The following is a 12,509-nucleotide window of genomic DNA, read 5'->3' as shown; positions in this document are numbered from 1 at the left end:
TGAGTTTCCTATATATCTCCTATAAGCATCACTTGAAAATGAGGAAGCTTCCCATGAAGCTTTTTCAAATATATCACATAAATTAAATTGGATCAAGTGTTGATATATGGTTGACACAAATCAAAAGAACTAAACACACTAATAGACTTATAATTTTCTTTTTTCTCATAAAATTTTACAAGGTTTTTTTTTGTTGGGTGGGGAGGAGGGGGGAGCGGAACATAAAATTTCCTCATTAAATCCCAAAGAGATAAGAATATGAAGCAAAACAATAATCAGGGCTCAAGATGTGTCCATGCATTGAGGTTTTATCAATTGATTGAAAATATAGTCATCTCCAAGTTTCTCCATACTATGTTTTTAGAAATAATGGGATTCACCTCCTAATTTATTTGTCATCTCCAAGTGATTATGGTTTTACTCTTTTAGATATTTTTCTTCTATCATGATGATGATTATCAAGTATCAATATAATCAATCTATCTCAATACTTTAAAATGTTAGCTTTATTTTAATTTCAAACATTTCAGTATTTAACATTCTTTAAAGATATCAATTGTATGATATATAGAGAGAGAATTTTAGTATTTTAATCCATACATATAGCCATCTCCAAGTACCCACCTCTTGCCTTTTTTAAAAATGGCATATTAATACCCATACCAACACCAGTACCCATCTCCTAGTAACTGTTATCAATGAAGCCTACACCCTCTGCTAAAGCTATGAACTTCAGCTACCTATTGAAACATGGGAACACTTCGAGGTTGTGGGTAACCTAAAGACTGAAGTGGACCTCCAGAGTAAGCTGGTTCTTTTCTAATTCTTCACCTAAACTAACAATTTCTTCAAGGAAAAGAGTGAGGAGGAGAACATATGAAACTAAAATCTAAACCTAAGGTGATGCACCAGATGATATGTTGAAATTCAAATAAGCAAAAGATACACAGTATAACAGTGATAATGAAGCTCTTTGACACTAAACAACAACCCATAATCTCTGCATCAATACTTCATAAGAAGGCTGGATAATCACAGTCCTAAGAGGAAAAACTCCTTCTTTCACAATCAAAACTGATAATTACTGAAAAACACAGCTTATGACCTGCAAGAGTATATGTATTTTTGTATAAGGCATCAACAAAAAGTGCAATTTTAAGGGGGGCAAAAGCCAACCACAAAGAACTGCCTAACACTAAAGACACACAATAACAGAAAAATTGAGAAGGTACAAGCTATTATCCCTGCCAAAAGGTATCACCAAACTTTATTATTCCTGAAAATGTGTTACAAAAACATTCCCTCTTGCAGAAAGAACTCAGAAATTACAATCTACCAAAAAGATGAATGAAGAAGAACCCCTACAATGAAGAAGGAAGGTAGAATATATGCTTTTCAAAAAGCAGATAATGAATAAAATATTCACCTCCTCTTGGGCGAGCAGAACCAAAAAATCCACTTTTCAGGCCCTCAAATAGGTCTGAAAGGGAACACAATTGAACCAAAGTCAAGCCAACCCATGCTGCAACCATAAAAGCTCATAAAAGCACCATAAATGGCCCCAAAATATCTCCTGACAGGCCTACAAGCCTTCATTAATGCAAAAAAAATATCCCTTTGACCTGCTCAAGATAGTATCTCATAAAATGATATAAAATTTATCATGTAATTAAATATTTGCTTTGCTTTATGTTTATATTTTAAAATTAAAATACTACAAATGTAATGAGAAAAATAATTTTAATAAAGTGACTTAACTATCACTTTAACAAATGTTATTTTTACTCCATTTAATAGTATTTTTTATTTTAAAATGTGAAATTAAAATAAAACAAATATTTAATTACATGATAAATTTTACATTACTTTAATTAATGCTTATCTTATTCAAATATTTAAAATTTACTTAGACTCCTCATAAAAAGAAAATTTATTTAGTGACTTATAAATGTCATTTAATAAATTTTAATTTTATGAAATAATAAAATATTAAGTGACATTTATAAGTCACTAAATAAATTTTCTAAGGGATAACATAGGCCATTTTAATGACCCCCCAAGGCATTTCCACATGGTTATTAGAGAGGAGAAAATAAAACAAAGGCAAAAGATAACGCCAATGTAATTCATCGATGCATATAGGGTAATGAAACCCTAAAACTTTTCATTCCTCCTCCATTCAATACTTTCACATCTTCCTCCTGTTGCCGCCATGCCTAAGCTTTCACAAGGGCTTGGAAGAATCTGCAATTTTTTGATTCTGGGCCTCTTACGGAAGTTGAAAATTATCATTTGTTGTGCTTCCTTGCTGCTGGGCGTGATTTTTTGCGAGCTGGGCGTGATCTGTTGGGAGCTCCATGGATATTGGGGGTACCGCCATTGAGTTTTTTACAGGGGTTTACATTGAGGCTGCCTTCGTGTCTTGAAACCGCTGCTATTTGCCGCCACAGGTGAGCAAAAAACAACTCGATTTTGAACATTTCCTTTGGAAAATTACTGTAAAATATCTCTACTGTTTGAAATGCCTAAAAAATCAACATGGCTGCCTATAAATTTTTTGGTTTCTTTGCACTCTTGAGGCTGCACATTGAGAGCTTATGGCTTTCTGCAGTGATAAATTTGTGCTCATCACTGTTATCTAATATCTTTGTGAATGACTGTCTTCTCTGCCACATCTGATTCTATGCGTTTGACTGTCTTTTAACTACAATATTGAGGATAATGCCCTTTGAACCGTGATTCTTTTAGTTCACTGTCATTTATTTTCTGTGCCTTGAAAGTGACTACTATTGAAGGTCAATTTGGAGATGCCACTGTGACTATATCTTGGTTGAAGAGCACTTGTAGGACTGCATTTGTAGGCTTTGACTGCTCTTCACGCATCCTATTACTAAGATATTTCTTTCAAAGCATGAACAAACCTATAGCAACCTGAGCTGTTTACATAGCAATTCGATTTTTTAGGCATTTCAAAGAGAAAAGAGGACTGAAAATGGTGGAAAAAGTTGTAAACCCTCCCTTTGCTTTTCTAAATTTGTACTATGCCTGAAACTGTTTACAAAATCATTCATTTTCTGAAAACTGGGCGTTAAAAGATGTATTTTCTGAAAACTGTAGCTGCATTTTTTCCTTTGATTTGTTGTTGGACGCCATGCTACTATTTTATGAAACTATTCTACACACCTCCGCCATTAAAGGCTGCTTCAGGGGCATATATCTTGAATTTGACATTTCGATTCTATCAAAAAGAAACCCTTTCTGAAAGCTCTTTCTGAAAATGGTTTAACTGTTATGACTGAAATGTATTCTGATTTTCTGCATGCCATAATTCTGGGGTTATTCTGGAAAATTTGTTTCGAGTTAAAAGTTGAAAACCTTGAACTTTGTGAGATGTAAATATGGTCTAGCTGCTCTGTTTCCAGGAAGTACTAAAGTGCACCGTATACCATCTGCTTATGCTTCCAGTTCCACCTAGCATGATACCCCTGAACTTATGTAATAAGAATGAAGTCTCTGCTCTTGATATCCTTGGGGTTGTAACTATGTTTTCCATATTTATAGTGAATACTATCACTCCTGTCATTTTACTGAGCCTCCTTAAATGTCTCGCTTCTATCATTGGGCTAATATATAAAGCTTTACCGTGACTGTACTTGAAAGCATGTATGACTATAAAAATTGACTGCTACCTTTTGACAAAGATCTTATTTGTTGTTATGGCTTTGACCTCTAGAAATGTAGCCTTCTGGAACACTGTAATGGCATCTCTCTGATATTGGCACATTAAATGATAAGCTTTACTTCTTAACTACAGTTATCATGATGATCATGCAAACTTCCTTAATTCTCTTGTGCGATGGTCTCCGTGAATGAGTGCCCCTCGCTTATGACAGTATGTTGGTGATGACATTTAGGACTCTGTCATAACCCCTCTTTGGACATTGGATTAAATAAATACGATAATTAAAACATTTATTAATTAACATTTAATAATATTAAAAAAAATCGTCTCATTTATGAGACTTCACGATTTTCCTCTAATATATGATTATTAATGTTTATTATTTGTTATGACTATTATTTATTATTATTGTTTTATTTTAATGTAACGTTCATATTTCAATTATTAATATTATATTAACTATTAAAGAAATTTTACCATAAAATACTATTAAAACATAAAATAGATATATTGAATATATTACACTTATCATATAACGTGCTATTTAATAAATATAAAATATAACATGAATTGTCAAAATACATTATATCATATTAATACGATACCATAAATAGAACCAATATTAAAATACAATACAAATTTTGATCATATTATGGATAGCTGTTCAATTTCTACCAATTATGAAAAGCCCTTGACAAATCGCCTATAATAGTTGTCATGTCCCCATCTTTGACCCAAAAAGATAACAGAACCCATGAACAATTGTGGGATTAAGATTGGTAGCATTTTCAAGTGGTTATTAAAGTAATAAGTTAAATAGTAGCAATAATAGATGAAAGGGAAAGTTTAAAATATCTTATCCAATTAACATCTTATCCAATTACAATTGGCTACCAATAACCCTCCATTATTATAACTTTGTAACCACTAGTTCATCATGTAATGGAATATCGATAGTTGTATAAATATATGTATCTCATTGATTTATTTAAAATCCACATTAACATGTTTAGTTGGTGAATAAATGCATAATTAACATTGTATCAGTATATAAAATTAATTATAGTTTCTGTGTGATTAATGTTTATATATTAACAGATTGGTTTGTTAATGAGCAGTAAATTAATTATTAATTATTATGGATGTTAAACATTAACAAGCTAAACTAATCCTATCGGGCTCCAAAGGAAATACGACTTCAGTAAAAGAAGTCGTGACTTTTGGAGAAGTCACGACTTCCTCTTTGCATCACCTCTGATCCACATGTATACATAGGTGCACGTGGGGGGTTAAACGGAGGGGCACGATAGAGGAAAGAAGGAAAAATGACGCCCAGATTATACCCAAACGGAAGAAGGAATCTGATTCAGGAAGATCGATATCAGAATACCATCCATTCTCTGTATACATATTCTACGTATTAAGGATATATTTCAGTCCCAGAACATAGCGTATATATATCAGAGAACTAGCCCATTCTCTGTATTAGTATTTTGTGTATTTAAGGATATATTTTCAGTCTTAGACATAAGTAGGTACACCAGAAGATTAGCATATTCCTGCATAAATGTTCTGTGTATTGAAGATACAGTGTCAGATTTAGAACAGATCAGATATGTTATTAAATACTGGCAGTACTATCCTTGTTCTAGGTGGTATTCTCTACATAGAGAGTCAATAGCTTGACCGAATTACCAGTTATAATATTAATCACCCCTAAGCGACCACATTCAAGTTGACATAATATTGATGAACCAAGTAGGGGACATTACAGACTCTCATGTTCTTATCAGCCTAATGCCATGAGTGACATGTACTCCTTTATTGTGACCACCATAGGAGATGGGTAAGGATTGTTTCACTGATGTCATAATAATCTATCCCTAATGTCATACATGCTGAGCTCAACCCTCGTGAGAGCCCATTTTTCCCACATGCACATATTTGATTGAAGTAATCAGCGATAAAACTTTACCTGTATCAGCACAATGGACAAATTGTTAGACAAAAACTATGAATCTTCAGATATGTTTCCTGTTGTTTCTGATACGTACAATGATTGGACTGGTATAATGCATTGTAGGAGTGGATTGTGCATGCATTGATGATGTATATGCAAGGATATGGTATCCCGAGCTCTAATGCAATTCTCTTATCTTCTTGCAGACACTTAGAGCAGCAGGGGACCTCTGCAAAGGAGCTGGATATGAAGCTACTCAACTGCGGGGGGTTCGTCATTACGAGGCAATGACGGATCCCTTATCTTTGTTTATATTTTATTTTTTACATGCATCATTTTCTTGTATAATGCATCATCGGTAGTCATTCCCACAGCTTGTGTGGGAGCATCTCATTTAACATTTATGAATAAAGAAAAATGCTTTTTTCAAATATGCAATGTTGTATGGTTCTTGATTGGTTGTGAACACTTGCATTTACTTGGAACTCTTCTTAGCATTCTATAGTATCTCTTGGCAAAACACAAACAGCAAACATGCTCCCTTAAAACTATAAAACTTGACTGGCTCCAATGATTGAGCTGGAGAATGAAAATGGGTAACAGTAACTATGGTGTTCAGGTACTAATTGGGAATCTCATTTCAGGGATCCAAATGAGAAAGGGCAAGTACCAAGGACAATAACTTGGTGGGAAAATTTGAACTAGCCAAAATTCTTATTGCTCCTGAAGGAATCCAGAGATTAAAGCCTGCTTTGATAAAGATACTAATGGTTTTCTTAAGTGCCAGCTCAGCAAGGAGTTTGAAAGAAGCACAAGAAGGGTATCAGCGGGAATACCAGAGGAGTCTACAGGTTCAAAGAATCTGCAAAAGGGCCATAAAAAATACTGTTTTGTGGAAAAGATTAGGATCAAAGATTGATTTCCTCTATAAAGGATATGATTTTGCTCCATCATTAGAATTTAGGTTGAAAAATTTTAAAGGTAAAGATAAGAAAAAGACTAAAGCATGATGGCATAATAGCGCAAAGACTTTTGCATGGATTCAAGGTGAAGTTGCCATGAAGGCATCAGTGAATGTCACTGTTCTTAAAGTTTATATAATGATATCTTTGGTTATAAATGCTGGGAAATGAAAGGTGGCTTAGAAGAAGTCTATCAAGCTTGCCTATGTAAAGCATCAAGGTTATGTTTTGCAGGCAATGCAAAAGACAGGAAACTCCTGGTTCAAATGATGTTGCACTAACAGAGATGTAATAAGAAGCAAGGACAGTCATGAAGTAGAAACAGTATATTACAGGCCAATGAAGCGACAAATGGTTAGCATCATTAAGGCCAGTATCGGTTTGACAGCATCAGTGAGAGAGGAAAGAAACTTCATTTGAGGCCCAGTACTGGCAGGCCATGTGCAAGTTGAGATCATTTTCTGAGCACTGACAGAAGAGGTTTCCCTCAAAAAACCATTTGGCATTATCAGAACGGCTGCAAAGACTGGTCATCTATCCAATCTAAACATGTAAAATGCATCTGAGGAATTCAACAGACTATGAATTGTAGATGTTACAAATTGCTAATTCATAGATCCTAGAGAAGAAGATAAAAGGTGGCTCATTGAACACTGGAAAGGTGACAAAGTTGCACCTATTACAGGTTACAACTTCCATATATCCTGGATAGATAGATAGAAGAATGCTTGCTGGGATGAATATTGCAAATGTGACAAGGTGACAATTTACAGTAAATACTATGCAGGTTTGGTCATGACTTGGGCTGTGAAGTTTTGTGGGTCAGCTATGTTTGAAAAGTTAGAAGTAGAGATCCGTAATCTCAATTTGCTTAAGAACGAGGTCAAACATTCCAAATAGTTACAGTTTTGTAAGTGAGGTCCAACAGTCTGTAGTTCACAATTCAAGGCTAACTGTTAAAACTTGAACCAGAATATGGAAAATCTGAGAACGGAAAATAAAGAATGAAACACAAATACACAAGCCCTTATCCTGGGAAAACCCTCCACCTGAGGGTGAAAAACCCAGCCCACTCAAAATGAACTTTATTATATCTCAGAAAAGAATACAACTGATGATAGTCTAAGATTACTATCAATCACAATAATATGAGTTTGATTCTCTACGAATCAATCATAAAAATGAACTCAGCTGATACATCTCAAATACAATCCAAAACCTTCAAATATCTGAAACTCTGTATGCAGAAGGAATACACAATATCTCTGATCTGACAGACACAATCACAAGGAAGAAGAAGCCAATATAGAAAACTGCCGAAGAAGAAGAAGACGAGACAAGGAAGAATAATGAATATAACATGTCGGGAATTCCAGTGAAGAGTCACACGAAGGGAGAGGGAAAGGCACGGACAGTTACATCTGCATGGACAGCCTCATCACCTTCACCGACAGCCGTAGCAACATGAAGAGTCGCCGACAGTAAACAAGGCAAGGAAGGAACGGAAGCTAAGGAGCCGATACTAGACGAAATAAATAAGGAGACAATAATCTCTATCGTAGCTATATCTTCAACACTAACAACCCTTTAAAGGGCATTAATCTTACATTTGTACAGATAAACACTTAAGGATAGTGGAAAGGTAACATTTATTTGATCAAGATCTAATGTATTGGGCAATTACAAAGTGAATAAATGAATCAGGACATGAATGGTTTGGAATGTAAAGGAACGGAAGAAGTATGCAAAGTTTGTCAACTCAAAAAGACATTGATATTCTAGATACCATTGTACATTGTTTTATGAACAAAATCATGAAACTAGTTTAATTTAAGTCCTTAAACATACCTATCCAAAGTTTATAAAATCAACAATGGAAACCACTTGGAACAACCTCTTACCAATTGAAATATGGTACGACTTCGCTTGCCTATTGGACAAGAATTGTGGTTGAAGAATTCCTTCATTACATCCTATCCAAATCCAAAACACTAAGAATGATCAACATTTATACATCAAGAAAATCACAATATGAAATCAAAGACAACAAAAAATTTCAGACATCAACATCAAGCAGCATATGTTGTTCAAATATATAATAATCAAATCCATAAGTTGTGTATGTTAAGGAAAAGTTTCACGAACAGAAAAACTAATTGAGTAATGTATTACTACATTATGAATGTTAGTTCAGCCAGCCATGGCGTAGTTGTTAGGCAGAACAAACACTATGATCATTGATGATGAAGTGGGCAAAAACCGTATCGGGCAAATGCCCTATGTTAAGCAGTTGTAGTAATATGGTCTACAAACAGACAAAGTTGAGTGCAAATCTTTGCTAGTCTTGATGGAATAGGTACCTCTCTACCTTTCTCTAAGTGTGGTAGTGAGCTTCTTTGCATAGATTGAAAAGATGGTATGTGAAAGTGTTTGCTAATGTACCTATTAACAAGAACATATAATGAATGTTTGCTACATACGAACCTAAGATGGGCAAGGTAAGAACGATTGATGAAATTAACAATAAACAAGATGCAATCATGAAAATATGAGGAGAAATGACGAACACATGGAGAAAGAGAATCAGGTGACAAACACATTACCCGATGCAAGTTAAATGGAGAGCACCAACATTGAACGTATTTCTGGACCATACCTTCACGCTGGCAAAACATCTCAGATAGTGCAATTTTTATTAACTAAATGCATGGAAAATTATTTTAAAATAAATGAAAAAACAACAAAACCCACACTTCAAAAACTATTCTCGTTACAAAGAAAATGTTTGTTAGAACACCTTTTTTGAGCCTAGAATCTCCTTCTCAGAGAAAAATCCCTGAAATTTACGCCTAAAGCATATGGCTATGAGTAACACCCTGTAGTAAAATCAGAAGAATAATTTGAAAATGCAGCCAAACAACAAAAAAGTTAACCAAGAGACTTGTATTATTAAAGTCATAGAAATAGGGGGCATCGTGGCAGGACATCTATATTACCAAAATGCAGCTGTAAATGGAAGAGATTCAATATATCTACTTAATAGGCTCCAAGAATGAGGTCTAATATTAAACCTGCATTGAAAATATGTGCAATGATTCAATAATTTGCCTAAAAAAATTTGCTAGAGAACATAATTTGCGGATTTTTACTTACATTGTTCTAAGGGGTGAAAATGATTTGACGACAACATGTGACCTGAAGCAAGCACCAAGCAACAATATTTTCTCGCACGCAAACTGTATCTTAATGAAGTGGACATGCATCAAAGCAAGCTACCAAATATTGCAACCCACAAGAATAAAATGAGTTTTAACTAGAATTAACAACTAAGATTTAGGCACCCAATAACACATATCCAAAAAATTTAAAGTATGCATAGCCTACAACAATCCAATATTCAGAAGCACGTTCGATGCCTGACACTTACAAGAACCCCAATTCTAAGTCCTTGCACTTGAGTAAGAGGTTGATGACTAAGGAGAAGCCACACATTCTTGTCTAGTTCTACAAGTGAGCCCTGCATATGTATGCTAATCACAACACCAACATACGAACCTGTACTGCCTTGTCCCTGCCCTTGTTCATTCACCTTGCCAATTAACAATCCAGGAATTTCTATTCCAGAGGGCAGATCAGATGCACAATTTTCTGAGCATCTTCTCATGTCAACATTGCTTGACATAATTGATTTACAATTATCCAAATCAGATGGAGTTTTAGACAAACCAGCTGCCATCCATATTGGAACTGCCCCCTTTGTACTGTAAGTATAGGATTCTGACATATCATAATGCTCTGTGACAGAGTGGTTGTTTATCTTCTTGGAGGATAGCAAAGACAGTAAAGTTGTTCTTGTAGCAACAAAAATATTGTACTTTTCCTTTTCACTCCCTATAAAAATTACTTTCCTCTTGAGCCCTGTAACATTCAGGCATTTGCCAAATAAGCCTGATAGCACAGGCCGCCAAGCAGCGATTGAACCAGTGAAGTAAACAAATGCAGGCTCCACGGAAGTGTGATTTTTTTCTGCAATGCCAAACAGAACTTCTGAGCTCATTTTGCACTGAGGTTTGTGATTGCATGCTTGGAGTTCTATTACAAAGCCAAGCTCAGCTCCTCCTGCTGCATTATCCTTTGAATTATTACCAACGCTTTCTTCTTTAGTGTGTAAATTTGATAGTCGAGTTTCTTTCCCTTTCACAACAACAGTGGTATTTTCTTCTTCTGACAACGTGAGCTTTGCATTTTTGTGTAAATTTCTTGAGTTCTTATCAAAAAGGTCGGCATTGCCTCCTTTGTTGATATCTCCCACCCTATGAATTCTCTGTTTTTTGACAGATTGGCTTCTGTTACTTTCGTTTATGAGACTTTCATTACGGATGTGGGTGTGACCATATTTGGAGAAAAGCCCTTTTGTCATTTCAGATGTAGTCGGGTTAGAAGATGAAGAAGAAGCTCTTATTTTCCCTCTCAGACCCTTCACGATATCTATATCCAGACCATCATGTTTTATATTAGGCCCAATTGGACATCCATTTCCACCAATCGTGCTATCAAAATTATTGAGCACACTCCCATCTTGGTTGCACTTCTCTTTATTGAGCTTTCCCCCAATTATATCGTCACTATTATTGGGTACGGTCTGGTCCTGACTGCAGTTTTCTTTGTTAAACTTTCCCCCAATTATACTCTCCGTATTATTGGGTGCAGTCTCATCCTGATTGCAGCTCTCTTTATTGGTTTTTCTCCTAATTACGCCGTCATTACAATTGAGTGCAGTCTCATCCTGATTGCACTTCTCTTTACTGGGCTTACCCCCAATAATGCCATCACTATTGGGTACAGACTCATTTTCATTGAAACTCTCTTTACAGGGTTTTACGCAGGGAAGGTAAAAGGGAGGGCTTATTGCACATAATCTGCCGCAGACTGTAGTGCAGCCACTACGTAGTCTGCCTCTCTGTGTGTCTGTGCGTATCTCGAGTGGGGCGTTTACAGTGGCCAACCTCCATTTGTAAATTTCAAGGCATCCACTGCCTATGGTATGGGGTATAAAATTCCATGAGAGAATGTTGATTTGGCGACCAATGACATGAGGATCGAGATCAAAAGCCACGCAACATACAGTGCGAGTGTTGGTATGGTCCGCAAAAGCGAGAGAGTCGCCATTCCATAATTGAATTGTTCCACTGATCAGAGTTGGGTGATTGATAGGCTTTAGAGTTTTCCCATGTCTTTCATTCACATTGGCAGAGCAAGGTTTATGAGAACGCTTTCGCTTCTTGTCAGTGATGTGGGTGGAGGACAAGCTTGAAATGGAAATGGAAGAGGAAGAAAGGTGTAGAGATAGAGCACCTGTAACCGGACAAGAGTGTTGAAGGAGATCTTGGATAGAGAGAAGGGTGCAATCTTCCATTTTCATACGCCTACGGCCTTGCGGTATTGACCATTAACGGCGATATCCTTCTACACGAAGATTTGCATATTGCCCGCCCTTTCAGTCTGCTTGATGGACTTTGGCTTTCCCGGTTCACAACTAGCTGGGGAACGTTTTCAAACTAAACGTGTTTAAAGAACGGTTGGAAAGCTTTTGAAGTTTAAAAAAAATTATTTGTTTTCGAATAAATATCTTTTAACTAAAAGAAAATTGGGTATCATTCGGTTTTTTCAAATAAATAGCTTTTCTTTTGTTGGTTATTCCTTGGTCTTAGGCTGACCTGGTGGACGTGATTAAAAACGTATTCATTGATATCAGGTGTTAGGTGTATGGTGTATGAATAATCCATCCTCTTCATCTAGTGTCAAAGATTAAGGGTATTCATTATGTTGCTCAAGATCTTTTAGTTTAATGTCTAGGATCAATGGTTATATATTTTGATAAAATTTTCATGGGGTTGATCTTTTA

At 35.6% G+C, this 12,509-nt stretch overlaps 1 protein-coding gene across 6 annotated transcripts in view; it reads right to left on the bottom strand.

The window, feature by feature from the left end:
• Positions 1 to 12,180, bottom strand: part of LOC131034233 (CST complex subunit CTC1) — a 143,224-nt gene extending 131,044 nt beyond the window's left edge. Inside the window, exons 1-6 of one of the 6 annotated variants that reach the window (XM_057965649.2) lie at positions 10,032 to 12,180; positions 9,758 to 9,876; positions 9,601 to 9,675; positions 9,402 to 9,480; positions 9,208 to 9,267; positions 8,506 to 8,577 (exon numbers count right to left, since the gene is read on the bottom strand). In XM_057965649.2, coding sequence (XP_057821632.2) covers positions 8,506 to 8,577; positions 9,208 to 9,267; positions 9,402 to 9,480; positions 9,601 to 9,675; positions 9,758 to 9,876; positions 10,032 to 12,026 — 2,400 coding nt within the window. In that variant the 5' untranslated portion in view covers positions 12,027 to 12,180. The remainder of the gene's footprint in view (positions 1 to 8,505; positions 8,578 to 9,207; positions 9,268 to 9,401; positions 9,481 to 9,600; positions 9,676 to 9,757; positions 9,877 to 10,031) is intronic. The other 5 variants (XM_057965647.2, XM_057965650.2, XM_057965651.2 and 2 more) reach the window with 5 other exon arrangements.
• Between the last annotated feature and the right edge of the window lie 329 nt (positions 12,181 to 12,509).

Source organism: Cryptomeria japonica, chromosome 3, assembly GCF_030272615.1.
Source record: "Cryptomeria japonica chromosome 3, Sugi_1.0, whole genome shotgun sequence".
Lineage (NCBI taxonomy): Eukaryota > Viridiplantae > Streptophyta > Pinopsida > Cupressales > Cupressaceae > Cryptomeria > Cryptomeria japonica.
The sequence above is the reverse complement of the archived record's forward strand: the minus strand, read 5'-3'. Positions and strand labels throughout refer to the sequence as shown.